The sequence below is a fragment of the Bubalus bubalis genome, chromosome 1, assembly GCF_019923935.1.
Source record: "Bubalus bubalis isolate 160015118507 breed Murrah chromosome 1, NDDB_SH_1, whole genome shotgun sequence".
Taxonomy (NCBI): Eukaryota; Metazoa; Chordata; class Mammalia; order Artiodactyla; family Bovidae; genus Bubalus; species Bubalus bubalis.
The window spans coordinates 163,613,466-163,634,224 of NC_059157.1; the positions used below are offsets into that span (position 1 = coordinate 163,613,466).

The following is a 20,759-nucleotide window of genomic DNA, read 5'->3' on the forward strand; positions in this document are numbered from 1 at the left end:
CGGGCATTTGAGAATCCATCATTCTGGTTCCTGTATTGTTCTGATCACTGACAGGGAGCTGAGTGTATACAGTATCCTTAAATGTCCCAGGTGGTAAAGAACCCACCTGCCAATGCAGAGACTTAAAGAGATGCAGGTTTGATCCCTGGGTTGGAAAGATCCCCAAGAGAAATGTGTGGCAACCCACTCCAGTATTCTTGCCTGAAGAATCCCATAGACAAAGGAGCCTGGCGGGCTGTGGTCCATAGGCTCGCCAAGAGTTGGACACGACTAAAGCAACTGAGCAACCACAGTATGGATTACTATATCACTGCTTCTCACTCTGGGCTGTGCTCGTGCTGATTCTCTGGCAGTGTCAGTATATTCATGGTGTCAGAGGATCTAAGAAAGGTTCATGAAAGAGAGAAGGATGCCTCCTTTTTTGGTACAGTGGAAAGTATTTCTTGCTTACCGTGTGTTTTAGTGATATGGAATCCCGAAGGAATAGGTAGTCAAAGGGTTTCTTAGCTCTAATTACTTTGCTGAAGGGAGTTTACTCAACTTTGACATCCTCATCAATTGTTCCTCTTTTGGAAGACTATGACAAACCCCCTGAAGCTGGCTCTGAGTCTCCACGAGACCAAAGGTTGCAGAGAATTTTATGAACTCTTTGAACAGAATTACTATTGTTAACCTTGAAGGTGTAACTAAGACAGTTGTTTCTTGATCCTTAGATAGCTGATTTTCATCTTTTTAGTTCAGTCTCCTCACGACCACCACCATCCTTCTCAAGATTGTTTTAGTTTTTTATTTTTATTCCTCCCAATTTATTTTTGATTATTTTTTAAAGACTCCTATAGCTTGAAACTCTACAGTTCAATTTCATTTTGCCTCTTTTATGGAAGCTGACTTTTTTTTCTTTTCCTTTTAAATCATACTCATTTTAAAGGCCCTCTTGGGAAAACATCCAAGTTTTCACTCAAGGCAATGAATGAGCGTCCATGGCAATAACTTCTAGTCTGGGATGAAGAAATCTGAGGAAGAATTTTAGTAGAGGCCGTATTCAAATGTGAGGAAATGGAAGCAAAAGAAAAGATAAATATAACTCCATTACAAGAGAGTCACTGATTTAGGTTTAAACCCAGTGATACGAATAGTGGTTTTCTACACAAAGGATTCAAAGGAAGTCATTGCTATTCAAAAGTAAGGTGTGTTTAAAAGGAACGAGGTTGCTCTTTTTCACATGGATCTAGGAGGATCTATAACATGTGGGGTTGGCATTGCCCTTTGGTTTGGGAGAGGCAACCTAGTTACAAGGCTTAGAACAACGGACTGACATTCAGCTTCTGCCATCAAAGTTTGTTGTCTTTGATAAATACAGAAAGATCTTTGATATAGTTCAGAAAACAGATTTGTGGCACCAAATGAGTATGCTTATCTTTAAAAGAAAAATGTACTAAACTCTCAAAAAAGATTGAGTTTATGGAGTGACACAGGGTCTGTAAGGCACCAGGAGTGACTTGTGATGTGGTCTGGAAGGAAGTAGGAAAGCTAGAGGTCCCATCCATCTTTCTGAAGATATACTGGAAACTCTGGGTGGAAGCTGACGTCCTTCTGGTTTCTCTAAGATTAATAACAAAGCTTGGGTGTTGTTTATGACCAAAAGTCTAATCATGTCTTATTCCCCAGAAGCCTTTATGCCTCGGTAATCTGGGTGTCTCCATAATCTAGCACTTCCTACATGTATTTCCTGCTACTCTGTTCTCCAGCTACACAGTTGTTACCTTGCATGGTAGAACATAAGCTTCCTGTGGACCTCACAGTGTCTTACCCTTAGTAAGAGCTGTGTAATGTCATGTTTATGGGATTGGTTTCAAGGGCCCTGTCTTTGGCTGGGGCCAGGTGGAGGTGTCTCATTATGTCAATTACATGAGCTGGGAGAGTATGGGAGGGCTGATGGGCAGGAGAGCAGGGTCCTGCTTTGGAAGAGGAGTTTGTGCTATGGTATCCCAATGCTTGGATGGCAGTGAGCACTGGGGACTGGAGAACATAGGCTCCTTGGACTTCGGGAAGTATGCTGGGACTGGTCCATCCTTGGTAAGGCAGGAAACCCTTAAGAGGGCATTTGCACGTGGAGGCAACTGGTCAACTAAATCATGGACTTACTGTCAGAGAGTCCCCTGCAAAATCCCCATATCATGGCCCAACTTGGATGGAGGGTAAGTGGGCAAGCTTGATGTTGGCTGGAAACAATGTGTCAACCTCCTGTAAGCAGATTCTGAAGGAAGAAAGGCCAGCATCATTTAACTGTTGTGTTGTTACTGGTGATGATGATAATGATGCTAACAATTAAAGAGATAATTGTTTTCCTTCTTTTAGTCACATAGAAAAAATCACCACATGGCAAGACCCTAGGAAGGCGATGAATCAGCCCCTGAATCATATGAACCTCCACCCAGCTGCCACTTCCACACCAGCGCCCCAGAGGTCCATGGCCGTGTCTCAGCCGAATCTTGGTAAGCTTTGACTTGGAGCTAGATAAATAGATGTTCAAGCAAGGGCCTCCGGAGCTCAGAAGCAGCTTTTGTTGCCTTAGTGCCTACTCATATACCCAGATAGTATCTTTTCCTCCCTTTTGGCTGTGTTACCCTTTCACTGACCTTGCCATCTTTCTTGGCTTCTTGGCTATGTGGTTCATGACATGCTATCCAGCTTGACACTACAGCTCCAGCATCCTTTCCAGTTACATTTATTGAAGCTCTTGGAAAAATCACTTAGGCCTCCTGTCTTCACCCACACCAAGGCAAATAGGGTACTTATCCCTTTCCTGTGAATTTGGTCCCTGAAGACTACCAAAGGGTACAATTCTGGCCTCAAATCTCTTTGCTTCCTTCCTTTTCTTCTCCCTCATAATGTGCGACTGATACCAGACTAGGTATTTTCTTGCCTTATCTCATGCAGTTCTCACAACAACCCTAAAAGAAGTGATAGCATTCCCATTTTATATATGCAGAAACTTTCCCAAAGTCCCAGCTTGTGCGCTAGTAGAGCCAGAGTTGAAACTGAGGTTGGTCTGATTGTAGGACGCATTCAACCCTTGCATAATCTGCGAGTGGCTTCTCCCTACATCTACCCTAGGAAAGGACGGTTCACATTTCACTTCATTTTGAATAGGTGTGATTTTAGACTTGAGATTAGTTTCTAATTGCAAAAAAAGTAAAATTCCACCCACTGGAGAGAGTCCGGTGTGAATGAATATGCTCCTGCAACAGAACCAATCAGCTTTTGTTGTTAGCCATTCTTCCCTGCCCCTAAAAGGTAAAGTTTTTAAAAAGATAGTGCATTTTCAGGTGACGTTTCCATTTAAGATCAGATGTCCAGATACCGTTTTATACACAGAACAGAATTTTAGAGAATGAAAAGAATCTCTGTTGGATTTTCAAGAATGAACAGATAAAAATGGAAGCAGTTTTCCTAGACACCCTCCATTTATAACTGTGGCTTAGCCATGGTGAGTATGGACTCAAGGAGATCTGAGTCAGTATTCTCAAGTAAATATGTTGTCCCTTCTTTCAGGAAGTCTGGATCTACCATTTTAAAGCCTGCAGATGTAAAATATATACAAAAGGCAAACGACTTGGAACAGCCTCTGTTGTGTTTCGTATCTAAAGGGCAGATCAAGGAAAATGGTGCCAGTGCTTGTATGAGCAGTGGTAAACCAAAGCTTCCCATGAGTCATTTGTCCCCAGTATATCAGAGCTCAAGTAGAAAGCAGATGTGAGTATAGCAAAGAAACCACAGATTAGGTAACATTAGACTGTTTCAGGGTTTCTTTAACCATTTAATTTTTACTGAAAGTTCTAAAAGCTGATTATTAAAGTATTATTGCTAACTTTGTAGTCAGTCTTCATTGGAAAAGATCTTTCATGGGCCTGGTTAAAAAAATTCAAACTCTTTTCAAAGGGGTGTCAAAAAGCAAGTCTCCCTGTGATCACCATGCCTCAGTCCTTTGTGTTGCCTGGAGTCAATCAGTGTTTCCAGTCTTATGTATGTTTCTTCACATAAATGCTGGCACATTATATCCACTGTTCTGCACCTTGGTTTTTCCACTTTCATATCTGTACACACAAAGCTGTCTTGTTTTTTTTTTTTTTAATTACCCAATATAAATATTTAACTAGCCTCCATCTGATGGGTGTTGGGATTTAGTATGTTGTTAAGTGCACCCAATATTGGAGTGAATATCCTTGTTTATGCTCATTTATGTACTTCCCTTAATTTTTAAAAATTGTACAAGTAGGAAGAGGACTAGATGAGAAGGACTTTGATGCTAAAAACTCAATACTGAAAGCACAGGTGAGGTCCTCCCTCACCCTCCAACACACTAAAAGCCCAACTGTTGGCAAAGTTCATCTAAAGAAATTGTAATCGGAATGTCTGAAACAAGTTTACCTGTGGCTGAATGAAATACTTTTCCCCACATCTCTAATAAATTGGGGCAGTGAATTTCTCAAGACACACATTCTGGGATTTTGCCAATAATATTTGAGTGTTTGCCTGCTACAGAGTGTGTTCCTAGCCTCTTGACAATCACAGATGTATCCCAAGAATGGAAACATAGTGGGGAATCCAAAGTAAGCTCCAAAGACTGGGGATATTTAGAGTCACAATATGGTCCTAATAATAAATGATTTACTCAGAGTATTTTATTTTAAGCTATAGCTTTGCCTGTAGTTTATACTCTCTATTATCAGTCTTTAAAAATAGAACAGATTTTTCTACTTTTTCTTTTAAGATTTAACATGTGGTATTCTGTTTTCATTATTTTGAAAGTAATAGGTATACATCTGTTTACATATATCTATTTATATTATTAGTGTGTATATGTATATAAACATATATATAAAGTCATTATTTTGAAGATAACTCAAAATTTCTAGGTCTGTTTTATCAACCACAATTTTTCTTTTTACCTTTTAAGAGGAGAAGATCCTTCTCTTCCTTCTACTTCTTAAATCTCAAATTTTGGTTTTTTCAATGGCATGCATCTGACAAATAAGTGAACTTAAGTCATATGTCCCCTTCACCAGTGAGTTTTTAGGTACATGTGAAAATGATGTCAAAATACAGTGAACATTACTGTCGGGTGATAGAATGAGTACCTTTACTAGTCTAATTTATGTATTTCTCGAGCTATGATATGGGCTTCCCTGATGGCTCAGACAGTAAAGAACCTGCCTGCAATGTGGGAGACCCAAGTTCGATCGATCCCTGGGTTGGGAAGATCCCATGGAGAAGGGAATGGCAATGCACTTCAGTATTCTTGTCTGGAGAATTCCATGGACAGAGAAGCCTGGTGGGCCACAGTCTTTGGGGTCACAAAGAGTTGGACACGACTGAGCAATTATAATCAGTGACATAGCAAAATATATTCAGCAGTAAATCTCCTTATATTGCAATTCTGAGTTTTCCTGTGGATTAGAGACATGGTCCTGGGAGTCAGACTGTCAGAATTGGAGTCTTGGCTCTGCCTATTGGTGACTCTGTTAAGTTGCTTAATTCTGCCTCAGTTTCTCCATATGTAAAATGAGGATTATATTTACAGTGTGAGGAGGTTGTATGAGTTTATAAGTAAAGTGTGTAGATCCATGCCTGGCACATAATGAAATATTATCATCATTGTGTTTTTGGAAATAAGAGCTTTATTTTTTTTTATTTAATTATATGTTATATTTGAGGACAATTTCATTGTTCAAATTAAAAGCTCTCAAAAAAAAAAAAACCAGGAAAGATTTATTTTAGATTGGTTAGTGTGCTGCTGCGGCTAAGTCACTTCAGTCGTGTCCGACTCTGTGCGACCCCATAGACGGAAGCCCACCAGGCTCCCCCGTCCCTGGGACTCTCCAGGCAAGAACACAGGAGTGGGTTGCCAGCTTTAAATTAGGAACACTATTTTTAACTTTCAGTGAGGATAGCGCCCTCTGGTGCAAATATTTCAGGTCTCCTCCCTTCCCGCCACTCCCTGCCAGCCCAAGAAACCTTTTGTCAGTCAGTAAGTCGGTGTTACAGTATTCTGGCCTGGAGAATCCCATGGACAGAGGAGCCTGGCAGGCTGCAGTCCATGGGGTCGGAAGAGTCAAATACGACTTTCGCTCAGTTGTGTCCGACTCTTTGTGACCCCATGGACTATACAGTTCATGGAATTCTCCAGGCCAGAATACTGGAGTGGGTAGCCTTTTCCTTCTCCAGGGGATCTTCCCTGGGGGAATCGAACCAGGGTCTCCTGCATTTCAGGTGGATTCTTTACCAACTGAGCTATGAGGGAAGCTTTTGTCAGTGGATATCTCATTTTTTCAGTGGATATATTCCTGAAACGTGGGTTGTAAATCAAGTCATATTTTAATTGCAAGAGAAGACACCCATCACTTAAAGGCATCCTGGAATGAGTGACTTTGTGAAAGTCATTTGGTGAGTGACTTTGTGACCATACTTTTGTCAGGATGCAGATTTGTTGTGTAATTAACCTTGCTCTCTTTTCAAATGCCAAAGTAAAACAAAATAGTCTCTCAAGGGGTTATTTCAAATAGCCCTCTCCAGCTTGGTCTAATTTTTAACGGAAATTTTTGTTTTCGTGTTTACCAAATTGGATTGTCTGTTAGGTTTTATCCAATTTGATTCTGTCTGGGCAGATAGATCCCCTTTGAGTCTGAGTCCCCAGAGATACCCAGTGAATGGTAGCAGGAAGGAAGGTCTTGGAGAACTTTAGATAGTGAAGAGCAGACAGAGATTACCACTGAGTGGAAGCTGTATCACTTGGGGGCTGACAGCTTGTTTGAAATCCTCACTTTTACGTGACACAGTGAAGGAGGAAGATTACTGTCCGTGTGAAAGTTGATTTTTTTTTTCGTGACACACACCAGGTAGGATTTCATGTCTTTTCAGTGAGTTCATTGGTATGATTAATTACTATTAATAGCTACTCTGTTTTATTGAAGGAGGGGAAAATGAAGCAAACAAAAAAAAGGACTCTACACAGGCCATATCATAATACATGAAACAATGGGCTTGGGGAAAGCGAAACGTACTAAGGAAATCAGTTAGATTGTTACGGCAGTGATGGGGGTGAGGCGGAGGGCAGGGACCTTTTGGTAAAGTGGTTAATGGGAAGACTTGCAGTCAGAACTGAATTTCTCTCTTGGGTTAGACATTTACTACTTTTGCTTATTTGTTAACCTGGGTCTTATTTCCCTTATTTGTAATTTGGTGATAATGATAGTCTTTTCCCCATAAAAGTTTTGATTATTTAGGTATTGCATATTTTGCAATACTTAATATAGCATAAAAAATGCAACCCCCTCCCCCGCCAGAACTGTATTGTTATCACTATTATTATGAACTGGCAGCCTGGTTTGTTCTCACTTTCCTGGCCCCTGTGTAGCTGGAGGAAGAGCTTGTGGTGTGTGCATTAGAAACATTGATCTTTTAGACCCTTTGCTTCCATGTTGAGAAAATAATCTTGAAGCCCAGCCAGTGATGGTGAAAAGATGAAGAGACACGTGCTCAAGCCCTGGCTCCTTCATGGGCAGAGGGAGTTTCTGAAGGGCAGGTTCACCTTGAACTCTACCTGAAGAACCTTCTCCCTCTGCAAGTATATTGGTGTCCAGGTTTCCCCATTTCTCAGCACGTGCATGCGTGCGTACTAAGTCACTTTAGTCATACCCGACTCTTTGCGACCCCATGGACTGGAGCCCGCCAGGCTCCTCTGTCCGTGGGGATTCTCCAGGCAAGAATACTGGAGTGGGTTGCCACGCTCTCCTCCAGGGAATCTTCCTGACGCAGGAATTGAACCCATGTCTCTTATGTCTCCAGGATTAGCTGATGGGTTCTTTACCACTAGTGCCACCTACGAAGCCCTTTCTCAGCACCTGAGGACTGAAATCATGCAGTAACTTAAAATCTTCCCATATTTTCAAATGTTTTTGGGGGAGAGAAAGTGACAGGCAATTTTTGCTTTTCTGTGATAATCCTAGCGATCATCAACCATGGTGTGCTGAGTCCCTGTCACACATTAACAGACCTTTTTTTGGAATGAGGCCCCGACCTGGGGTGCCAGTATCCTCCCAGACAGGACAGGAAAAATAAAGACTGTATAACAGCTTCACCAGACTGCTAGCCCTAGCCAGTTCAGAAACTTCTGGTAAAGTGCAGCCAGAGTGTATTTTTAATGCTATAGGAATTTTTAAAATATCACACACTCTCACACACGCTCCCTCTTTGAAGATGTGCCATCCACCAGGCCAGAATCTGTCCTCCAGGTCTGTCTTGATCTGTGCTTCAAATTATAAACACATGTGTGGTTTCCTTGCTTGCTTACTTTTGCAGGGTACGCTTTTCAAGACAAGATGGAAAATCTTGTCTCTGCTCAGTTTGCAAAGTTGGCTCCCCTGTCCCTCTAGGAAGTGTTCAAAGGCACTTAAAGACGTTTTACCAAAAGCAAATAAAATAGCTAAGGAACACCTCAGTCTAGTGTTGCTGAAAGCATGTGGAGAGGTGTCCTGAAAGTTTACTGGAAGTTAGATTTATATGTGGGCTATCTTATTTTTGTCTTTTTCCAGTAGTTCCCCTCCCCCCGCCCACCCCTGCCCCAGATTAAATTTATGTAGTGAGTTTATGGCAGACACATCTGGCTACTGTGATTTTTCCAGCTCTGTTCTCACTACTTTTTGAACTTTGTGGTTTCTGCAGCATAAATTAGCCTAATGCGCACAGACACATACACACACAAATCCAAAGACAAACTGGAAAACCTCCACCTTTGTTGGGGAGAGTTGGGGTGATGGGGCGTTGATAAGATTGCTGTGGTGCAGAGTGGGTCTTTATGGAGGACTGGTGGGCACAGGGAAAGGGGAAGGGGTTCTGGTTTTTTTCCCCCCTTTCTTGGTTTTAAAAAAGAGAGAACAGGGACTTTCTTGGCGTTCCAGTGGTTAAGACTTTGCCTTCCAGTGTAGTGGGTGCGGGTTCAATCCCTGGTTAACCAAAACACAAAACAGAAGCAATATTGTAACAAATTCAGTAAAGACTGAGAAAAGGCCCACATTAAAAAAAAAAAAACTTAACTATTTTCTAAACTGCAGAAAATCAACACTATTTTCTTAGATTTAGAGTTGTCAGGATTTACTCTATTTAATCAACATTATCGTAGACTGCACTTTTGGAGTTTCCTAAAAGAGATTCATTACAGTTCCTTCCTTCTAAGGCTTTTAAAGATTAAGTGAAATGGGGCCTGAAAACCAATAATAAAGTCAACTGATCAATTCTTCTTATGCAATAAAGCTGGGCGTAATGTTATATAAGGGTTTTCCAGGTGGTGCTAGTGGTAAAGAACCTGCCTGCCAATGTAGGTGACGTAAAACACTTGGGTTTGATCCCTGGGCCTGGAAGATCCCTTGGAGGAGGGCATGGCAACCCACTCCAGCATTATTGCCTGGAGAATCCCATGGACAGAGGAGCCTGGCAGGCTACGTCCATAGGGTCGCAAAGAGTCAGATGTGACTGAAGAGACTTAGCATGCATGCACACAGTAGTATATAAAGAAATGAACCTTGTGTTTTCTTAAATCTCTCATCTATATCAGTATTCATTCATATGCTTGCATTAAGGTGACATGATGAAGACTTGTATTAATAGGTTTTATCACTCCAAATTTAGAAATGTAGGTAAGATAAAGTAAGACTCTTTGATAAGAAGTCTCAAGAGCCATTGAAAATGTTTGATGCCACAGTTTTGCTAAGAAATATTCTCCAAGGTAAAATTCTGAAATAGTTGCTAGGTGAACTATTTGGAAGACTATACAAAAATATGTTGTGTATCAGATACCACTGACATTAAATGCTTGCAGTATGAAAATAAATATATTTGTAGCCACTGACACAATTGTCATAGGACTACATAGCACATGGAAAACTGTTTTATTTTATCAGTCTAATTTGATAAAGTAGGCAAAATTGTTTATACTATGATTATAATTTTGTTTCTTAAAAAAGACTTTGTTGAGATTTTCTTTTCCCATGAGACGCTGCTCTCAACCTGTGTATTTCTAGCCCATGGCCAAGTGCATTATGCATCACAGGTGCACCATTTTGTAGAATAAGTGTATTGGGTGAATCAATTATGTGTTTTTAGCTGTTGATAGAGATTATAATAAGGCTTTTGAATCAGGGGTGGTCTCCTTAATTTTCTTTTAAATATAGTAATATTCGTTTTTTAATAGCCAAAAAAAAAAAGGAGAACCATTTGGTTGGTGAAAGTGTTAATCACTCATTAGTGTCTGACTCTTTGCGACCCCATGGACAGTAGACTACGGGCTCCTCCATCCATAGAATACTCCAGGCAAGAATACTGGAGTGGGTTTGCCATTTCCCACTCCAGGGAATCTTCCCGACCCAGGGATCAAACCTGTGTCTCCTGTATTACAGGCAGATTCTTTACCGTGAGTCACCAGAGAAGCCTTGAGTTTTTTATTGTGAGAGGAGGTTGGGGTGTAGGGAAGAAAACGCTAGGCTCCGTGTGCAGTTTAGACAAAACCATGAATTGTTAAGCTTCTCTGCAGCTGAGTCTATTTGTGCCAAACAAGTCGTTCCCTAGTCTCTTAAGATTAGTGTTTCTTTAAGTGGGGCCTAGCTGGGTAGGATTCCTTGGGGCATTTGTTAAACACACAACTTCAGAGTCCAGTAGTCGTGTGGATTGCTCCCCAAAGAAGAATCACGGGCAGCTGCTGGGAGGAAGCCCGCCTGGACCCCACCCCTGGGAAATCCTGCCTTGGACCGTGTAGGGTGGGGTCTGGGAATGGGCGCTGTTTTCAAGTGCTCAGATGCCTCTGGTCATCAGCCAAGTATAGGAACAGCCACAGAACTGTGTGCCTTAGCACAGAGATGGGAGGCTAACAGCTGGCAAAAACCCACTCAGAAATCCAGCCTTTAACTTGAGTTACCTGAAAAGAACTCTTAAGTTTTAGCTGTACAACATAGTGATTCACAATTTTTAAAGATTATACTCCAGTTATAGTTATTACAAAATACTGGTTTCATTCCCTGTGCTGTACGATGTATCTTTGTGGCCGCTCTTAATCTCCTCCCCCTATCTTGCCCCTCCCTGCTTCCCTCTCCCCACTGGTAGCCACTAGTTCGTTCTCTATGTCTGTGAGTCTGGTTTTGTTTTGTTATATACACTCATTTGTTTTACTTTGTAGATTCCACTCATAAATGATAATAGACAATATTTATCTTTCTCTGACTTATGTCACCAGCTTCTGAGTGGGATTTCTGCCTGAAATAGACATTTATGGTGACATTGGCACTTGTCTCCTTGGCACTTGGTGTCAGTGCACACGTGAGCATTGGTATGTGAATGTCAAAGCCGCTTTCCAGAAATTTCAAAAACCAGGGGAGACGTTGCTGTTCTGCATCCTGATTATTGAAGTGTGTTGTCTAGATTCACAAGATCAGTGTGTAAGCCCACCTTGAACTTCACTAGCTGAGAACTGACCAAAGAGGCCTGTACAGGCTTAAAAGTGAAAGCGTTAGTCGCTCAGTCGTGTCCGACTCTTTGCAGTCTCTTTGCGATCCCATGTGATCCTCTGTAGCCCACCAGGCCCCTCTATCCATTGGAATTCTCCAGGCAAAAATTCTGGAGTGGGTGCCATTCCCTTTTCCAGGGGATCTTTCTGACCCAAGGATTGAATCCAGGTCTCTTGCATTACAAGCAGATTATTTATCATCTGAACCACCAGGGAAGCCCCCTCTACAAGCTGAAGCCCCTGAAAAATTCCAGAGGGGGTGCCCCATACCCCAAAGATGAACAGATCCTCTTAGGAAGGAGGTCAAGGCCAGATCAAGCTTTTCCTTTGTCCCTTTTTTGTAGGCACCACGTTTATTTACTTATTTATTTTTAATGGGTTCTAAACTCTTCACCAAGCTGCAGGCCTTGGTTGAGAATTTTAAAAATAATTTGGACAGTTTTAGTACATCTGCTGGCTGACTTTCAGTAGTTTGCCCCCAGGAGCTTCCTTGCTGTGGAGAATGTCATCCAGTTAAAGTTTTAGGCAGAGGGATGCTGGGATGGTAGTCATTTGGCCATTTGTTCCAAATTGATGTGTCGAGTGACATCTGGACACTTTTTCTTTGATCTCCTCTTTGGGGCTCCTGGTGATGTTGACCCCGCCTGGGTGTGATCATCACCTCCCCCACCCAGTATCAACTGCAAGATTGATTTCTTCTTCCTTTCTGGAAGTCTAAATTTATTCCCAGGGTGTTCTGCAGTTGCTGGTGGTCAGGAACAGCTGTTGTGCCACGCTTGACTTGGAATAATTCTCTGTGATGAAGTCAGCAAAATATTGATAATACCATAAGAGAATCCAGGAAAACAAAAGCCTTCATGGTCTTTTCTCATTAAGTGTGCCGAAGAGAGGAAGATCTCCCTGGAAGAAGTAAAGCAGGGAAAAATGAGGTCTTAAAACATATTTGAGGCAGCAAGATTCAGGAATGTTATTTTCTCCTGTATTATATAATTACTACTTGGTCATCATAGACAGTACTGATCAGCAAAAAATGAGAAAATAAAAATACTGTAATATGATCATTCAAAATCACACTAACGTCTCATATTTCTCTTTTTCAAGTATAAATGTAAACAAAAGAGGTTGGAGAATCCTCTAATTCTTTTTTTGTAGCTGCTTTTTTCACTTAATGTATCATGAGCATCTGTTTCAACGTATATTTTTTGATTAGCTGTTTTTATTGGAAAAGTAACACAAACCTGGCACAACATTCATGTAGTTTTAAGGAGTTCCAGAGAAGTAAGATTCTGTCACACCAGGACCCCCAGCCTTTCTCTCCTCCCCAGGGAAACAACTGCTACCGGTTTCCTCAGTACGTTGGGGGTTGGTTCCAGGACCCCTGCAGATGCTAAAATCTGAGGATGCTTAAATCCCTTATATGAAATGGTGCAGTGCAGTCCACCCTCCATATCCACGGTTCTGCATCTGCAGGTTCCATTTCTTTTTTAAAAATTTATTTTTAAAAAACAAATCTTATTTATTTATTTATTTTTGGCTGTGCTGGTTCTTTGTTGCTACGTGGGCTTTTCTCTCATTGGGGCAAGCGGGGCTCTAGGTGTCCAGGTTTCAGTCCCTGCAGCTCTTGGGCTCTAGAGCACAGGCTCAGTAGTTGTGGCGCATGGGCTTAGTTGCTCTGAGGCATGTGGGGTCTTCCCGGATTAGGGATTGAATTTGTGTCTTCTGCATTATTAGCAGGAGGACTCCTTACTCCTGAGCCACCAGGGAAGCCCTGCAGGTTCCATTTCTATCCCAAATTGGTTGCATCCTTAGATGCAGAAACCACAGGTACAGAGGGCCATTTGTATTTCAGAAATACTCTGTATATGTATGTGTCCTTAGATGGATATGCCTTTTTAAAAACTTAACATATATTAGAGAGCTTTCTAAATTGGCACTTACAGATGTATTTATTCTTTTTTATCAGTAAATAATATTCTTCTCTACAGACAAACCATAGTTATTCAACCAGTCCTCTATGCTGAATATTTAAGTTCTTTGCTAATTGTTTGCTATTAGTAGACAAAGCCACAGTGTGCATCCCTGTATGCAAATCCTTGTGCCATATGCTGTTTATGTGGAGGACAGTTTTGCAGAGGTGAAATTCCTGGGTCCAAAGTTATGTGCATTTCAAGTTTTAATAGCTGTTCCACTTTTCCTCTAAAATGGTGACATGAATTTATACTCCTACCATTAATGGGGCTTCCCAGGTGGCGCTAGTGGTAAAGAACCCCCGACCCCCGCCAATGCAGGAGACATAAAAGACTTGGGTTTGATCCCTGAGTCAGGAGAATCTCCTGGAGGAGAGCTCGGCAACCCACTCCAGTATTCTTGCCTGGACAATCCCTGTGGACAGAGGAGCCTGGCAGGCTAGGGTCCATAGGGTTGCAAAGAATCGGACATGACTGAAGCAACTTGACATGTATGCAATGGTGTATTAAAGTGTTGCTTTCCTCCTACTCTGGCCAATAATGTTCATTATCAAACTTTTTAGTCTTTGTAATTCTGATTGGTATGGATTAGATTCTCATTGTTTAATGAGAATCTCCATGGGGTCGCAAAGAGTCAGACATGACTTAGTGACTATACCACATTTAACTCATATATGTATAAATATGTATATGAATGGACTTGGGGCATATTTCTTCCTTTACACCATTACAGCCATCATGTTAATGGCTGTATAGTTGCCATTGTGTAATTCTATCATAACTTATTTTACCAGTTATTTTACTGGAGATATAAATGTTGATTCTATTTTTTATTATTTATATAGAGTATATTATATGCAGTAAATATTCTTGTACTTAAATTTTTGTGCCATCCTTTAATTTCCTCAGTTTTTTCAAATTTCTTTGGAATGTTAATTTGTTAGGAAAGTATGAGAATTCCTTTTAAAAAATACAGTTTAAACGTGGTTTGCTTTTATCGAACTAAACAGGTAATTGTTTACCTAAATAGACAATTTACTGCAGGCCTGCTCCGTTTGTTGTGAAGAACTGGTTTGGGGTGCTACTTTCTTTCACGAAATAATGATTTAAAGTTGCCACAAAAAAGTGTACTTTTAGCCAGGCCTCTTGCTTTCACACTTGCTCTGGTTTTCAACTTGCATATCCATATGTTTTTGACTAAATCATAAATGGAAGTTTCATTGGAAGTTTGCTTCCCAGTACATGTCATGTGTCTCATTCCGTATTATTTTCATCCTTTTCTTTTCCAGTATTATATTTCTCAGACATCAGTGAAGAGTGAGTTGTGAGTTTTCAATTTTGCCAGGAGTTAAATATTTACAGAGATGGAAAAAAATAAAGTAAAAAAGAATTTAATATGGATGACGTAGTCCTGGCTCACGGGGCTTTCATATAGTTGCTTCAAACTTACGCTTTAAATGAAAGAAAAATATTCTACTTCTACTCTTATCAATTGCCATAATGCCTGAATTAATTAGAATGGAATTATTATTTCTTCCCAAGTGGAACTGGCTCATTCCATCCTAGCAAAATGAATGCTCAGGGCAGCTGCTAATGGCAGTTCCTTCTCCAGTCTCAACTCTGCCCTTCTTAGCTTGTCTAGTTTTTTCCTTCAATCAAGAAGGCCAACCTGGAGCAGTTTCTTCTGCTCTGACCCTGGGAAGTGAGGGCCTTTCACCCCAGGGCCTCAAGCTTTATAGTCAGCTAACTCTGGGAGCCCAAGTTCTCCCCAAGAAAACTTGTGATTCTTTAGTTCAGTATCTTGTTGCCAGCCACAATTGTATTATAAGAACTTTTTTCTTCTGCAAGACCAGACCTGTAGCACACCTCTTTGTCCTTTCCAGGCTCTATATTTTTTAAAAATGAGATTTTTGTCTTTTCTTACAAAAATTGAGATGTAATTGACATAAACATTATATTAGTTTCTTGTGTACAACACAGTGATTCAATATGCAGATATGTTATGCAATGATCAGGACAATAAACCTAATTAACATCTGTCACCACACATAATTTTTTTTTTTTTCCTTGTGATGTGTCAACTGAAAAAAAGTACAGCCTAAAAGCTGAGAATTATGTTCAGGGGCCTTCCTGAGGACTGTTGCCCAGGAAACCGCCTCTCAGATAGCAGTGAGGGACTGTTCAGAAAAGGTAAGAGGAGGAGTCAGGATATATAGGAGTTTTTACTGGGAAAAAAACAAATATATATATATATATATATATATATATGTAGTCAAACATCAAAAAATTACTGCTAATCACACAAAAAAACAGAATCTCAAGTTAATGACTTTAGTGCTTTTCTATGTATGAGAAGGTGCAAGAATCTAGACTCACTGAAATTATTTCTTTGATTTACAACTTAATTATCTAGGGTCAGTATCCTATTTTTCTCTCTCTGGAGTGTTCATGAGGGCTCATTGTTGGGGTCGGCTGCAGTGGTGGATGGCTTGATGGCAAGCAACACTCTGTTTATTGAAATGACAGGCAATGTATTTTTGTCCACAAATAACAGTTGGGATCCGGGGTGGAGGTTATGAGGCTAGGAGGAACAGTGAGTGTAAGGTATCAGAGTCTTGTAGCACCTGTTTTTGTTAGGGTTCTCCCTGTCCAAACCCTGGTCAGTTCTCAAAGCCATTGGGCAGTAGCCATTTCCTCCAGGAGAAATAACATCACAGCACAATGGCCTGTATACAGTACAGTTTGTCTGGACTCTGCCAGACTGAGATTTTTCCATCTCCAGGGAGTTTAGGGTGTGTTTAGGGAAAGGTTTTTTCTTTGTTGTTGTAATGTGTCACCTTTTATTTTGAAATAATCTAAAATTTACAGAGGAGTTTCAAATATAGTACCAGGAACTCACACATACCTTTTGCCCAGATTTGCCTTTGTTAATTGTTCATTTAAAAAAAAATTTATTTATTTATTTATTTTTGGCTCTAGTTACAGCAGATCGAGGGCTGCTCTTCCTTGCAGTGCACGGGCCTTTCATTGTAGTGGCGTCTCTTGCGGAGCATGGGCACTGGGCACACAGGCTTTAGTAATTGTAGCACACAGACTTAGTTGCCCCGAGGCGTGTGGAATCTTCCCAGACCGGGGACTGAGCCTATGTCCCCTGCACTGGCGAGTCAGATTCTTAACCACTGGACCACCAGGGAATCCTGTTAATTGTTTATAATTGCCTCATTTACTTCTCTCTCTTTCCCTTTATGAAGATGTATTATATATACATTTTTTCTTAACTTCTCAGGCCTAAGGTGGAGACATCATGCCCTTTCCCCCCCTAAATACTTTAGATTGCATTTTCTGAAAGGACAGTGCAGGCTGACCTTGTATAACTGCGCTTCACTTTTTTGTGTTTCACAGATACTGCATTTTTTACAAATTGAAGGTTTGTGGCAACCTTGCGTCATACAGACCTATCAGTGTCATTTCCCCAAGAGTGTTTACTGTGTCTCTGTGTCACATTTTAGTAATTCTTGCAATACTTCAAACTTTTTCATTATTATTGTATTTGTTATTGTGATCTGTGATCAGTATACTTTGATCACCAATGCCAAAAGATTGGGAGAAAGCAGTGACACCCCACTCCAGTACTCTTGCCTGGAAAATCCCATGGGTGGAGGAGCCTGGTGGGCTGCAGTCCATGGGGTCGCAAACAGTCAGACACAACTAAGCGACTTCACTTTCACTTTTCACTTTCATGCATTGGAGAAGGAAATGGCAACCCACTCCAGTGTTCTTGCCTGGAGAATCCCAGGGACGGGGGAGCCTGGTGGGCTGCCGTCTATGGGGTCACACAGAGTCGGACATGACTGAAGCAACTTAGCAGCAGCAGCAGCAAAAAGATTGACTCATTAAAGGCTCAAATGATGGTTAACATTTTTAAACAAGAAAGTACCTTTTAATTAAGATATGTACATTTTTTTTTAGAAATAATGCCATTGTATATATATGTGTGTGTCTGTGTACAATAAACTTAATAGACTACAGTATAGTATAAGCATAGCATTTTGTACAGGGGGAAACCAAAAAATTTGTATGACTTGCTTTTTTGTGGGGCTTCCTTGGTGGCTCAGATGGTAAAGAATTTGCCTGCAATGTGGGAGACCTGGGTTCCATCCCTGGGTGGGGAAGATCCCCTGGAGAAGAGAATGACTACCCACTCCAGCATTCTGGCCTGTAGAATTCCTGGACAGAGGGGCCTGGCGGGCTACAGGCCATGGGGTCACAAAGAATTGGACACGCCTGAACAACTTTCACTTTTTGAAGTTTCATTTGCCACAGTTATGTCCTTTATGGCCACTTGGTTTCTGGTCCAGGATCTATTGAAGGTCATTCATTGTATTTAATCATCTTCTCTCCTTAATTTGTTTTTACCTGGAATTTTTTTACCTACAGCTTTTGTGTTTCTGGACCTTGGCATGGTGTTTCCTCCTGGTTTAGATTTAGGTTGTACCTTTTGGGCAGGAGTAGCACAAAGGTGATGTTGGTGTTTTTCTCCTGGATCCTGTCAGGAGGCACATGTCAGTCTGTCCCAGAATGGGTGATGCTGGGAGGAAGGCAGACTTTGCTCAGGTCAGCGGGCTTCACTCACAAGTGTGTTCCGTAAAGACAGTGCTGCTGCTGCTAAGTCACTTCAGTCGTGTCCGACTCTGTGCGACCCCATAGATGGCAGCCCACCAGGCTCCCCCATCCCTGGGATTCCTCAGGCAAGAACACTAGAGTAGGTTGCCATTTCCTTCTCCAATGCATGAAAGTGAAAAGTGAAAGTGAAGTCACTCAGTCGTTTGACTCTTAGTGACCCCATGGACTGTGCAGCCCACCAGGCTCCTCCATCCATGGGATTTGCCAGGCAAGAGTACTGGAGTGGGGTGCCATTGCCTTCTCCGACATGAGGAAAAACTTTTTGATCCCCCAGGTTTCTGTAAGATGTGTCCTCAGGTCATGTAAATACTTTTCCTTCCTCAGGATGATGAGAAAATGCCATTATCTAACATGCTCGCTTAAGCTTCTTAGAACACTACTCAATTCATAAATAATGCTATCAATATATCAGTGTAGCTATATATACAGAGATGTTTGTGCATGTGTGCTAAGTTGCTTCAGTCATGTCTGACTCTTTGTGACCCCACGGACTGAATGTAGCCCATCAGGCTCCTCTGTCCATTGGTTTCTCTAGCCAAGAATACTGGAGTGGGTTGCTGCGACCTTCTCCAGGGGTCTTCCCAACCTAGGGATCGAACCCACGTCTCTTATGTCTCCTGCATTGGCAGGAGGGTTCTTTACCACTAGCGACCCCTGGGAAGCCCATATACAGAGATAGGGTTTTAAAATGAAACTGTGATGCTTCTGTCCATTGATTCTACTCTTGCCTCTTCCAAAACACTTAATTCAAAAGGATAGATAGGGAATTCCTACTGTCCAGTGGTTAGGACTCTATGCTTCCACTGCAGGGACACAGGTTCGATCCTTGGTCAGGGGACTGAGAACCCACGAGCCCTATAGCCTGGCCAGAAAAAAAGGGATACAGGTAATAAACTTAAGTTGGGGTAAAAGACTGAGAAAATAATAAAGCCAGGGAAGAAAGTGCATACTGCAGGCCTTGTGTGGTTTCTAGAGGTGCCCGAAGACTTAACTCTGAGACTTGGGGACTTGTGCTAAGAGGGCCGCATGTTCAGATACAGGAGTCAGAACATCAGGAGGGAAAGACTTGCCTGGTGTGGAGGAGAAACAGTTTTTGAAGTGTAGAGGCTGAAGAAGGAATTCCCCATAAATGACCTAGACTGATCTAGCAGACAGTGCTCAAAAAGTCTTCCCACGGTGAACACCAGGAGCTTTAGAGAGATGTTTTCTCTGCCCTCCTTAGACCCTGGATGGTGGCATCATCTGAGAACACCAGCCGGGAATGGCTGCAAGACCACAAGGCTACCCACGGTACCCAGCTGGACTCAGGGATGCTACTGAGAAAATTCAGAGTTGAGGCATTTTTCTTTTGGGTGTTTCAGTTCATTTTTCTATTTTGTTAAAAAATTTTATTATTTTGGTCTGTGTTGGGTCTTTGTTGCTGTGCATGGGCTTTCTCTAGCTATAGCAAGCAGGAGTTATTATCTAGTTGCGGTGCATTGTTCTGGCTTCTCTGGTTGTGGAGCACAGGCTCTAGGGCACGTGAGCTCACTAGTTGGCCGAACATGGACTTATTTGCCCCAAGGCATGTGGAATCTTCCTGGACCAGGGATCTAATCTGTCTCCTGCATTGGCAGACAGATTCCCAACCACTGGACCACCTGGGAAGTCCCTCATTTCTTTTTTAAGAATAGAACCCCCTTCACACACCTTCCCAAATGAAATTTAGAGGTGTAGGTTTTTGTTTTGTTTTGCTTGGAATCAGAATCTTCTTCTGAACATGTTTAAAAAGCACAGCTGGTTTGATTTCTACCTCTCCTCATCGCCTCAGAGCTTACTCCTTTCTTGCCCCAAAGTGACTCTGAATCACCTCACTTGGCTGGGAGAACAACCCAGAGACACAGATCTTGAGCAATATACTCCCAGAACTTCTCCATCTCTGGATTTCTTCAGAATTTTAAATTTTACGATAGTGTATGAAATACTCTGGCAGTTTCTCATGGAGCTTGAGCAGTAAACCTGACGGAGATTTCTATCACTTTGGAATAGAGAGACTAACTGCAGTGCTCACCGGGCTTCCCTCATGGCTCAGTGGTAAAGAATCTGCCTGCAACGCAGGAGATGTGGATTCAGTCCCTGGGTTGGGAAGATCCCCTGGGAAAGGGAATGGCAGTCCTCCACTCCAGTATTCTTGCCTGAGAAATCCCATGGACTGCAGGCTCCGGTCCATGGGGTAGCAGAAGGGTCGGACACAACTTAGCCGCTACAGCGGTGCTCACCAGTCATGATGCCCCTCAGGCCCCGGTCCCAGCCCCCAGCCCTGGGCCCTTCAGCCATGTTGGCCACCCAGTTTTGCTCATGTACTCCTTAGTTACCAGTTTTTAAGCAAATCATCTTCAATCTGTATAAACATTTGTTATAACATTAAGAGGGTGGTGAATTGGCCTACTAAGTCAAAAAAAGAGCTTTAAATGTCTGATTTTTAAAAATCAGCATATTTTATGTATGCCCTCAGTTGGGCTTGTGAAGATTCTGGGGGTTCCAGGAGTATTGTTTTTCAAGTGCCTACCATGTGA

The 20,759-nt window shown here is 41.8% G+C and overlaps 1 protein-coding gene across 2 annotated transcripts in view; it reads left to right on the forward strand.

Moving 5' to 3' along the window:
- WWTR1 (WW domain containing transcription regulator 1) overlaps positions 1–20,759 on the forward strand; it is a 146,539-nt gene that overhangs the window by 81,368 nt on the left and 44,412 nt on the right. For both annotated transcript variants that reach the window (XM_006063117.4, XM_006063116.4), the window contains exon 3: positions 2,359–2,495. In XM_006063117.4, coding sequence (XP_006063179.1) covers positions 2,359–2,495 — 137 coding nt within the window. The remainder of the gene's footprint in view (positions 1–2,358; positions 2,496–20,759) is intronic.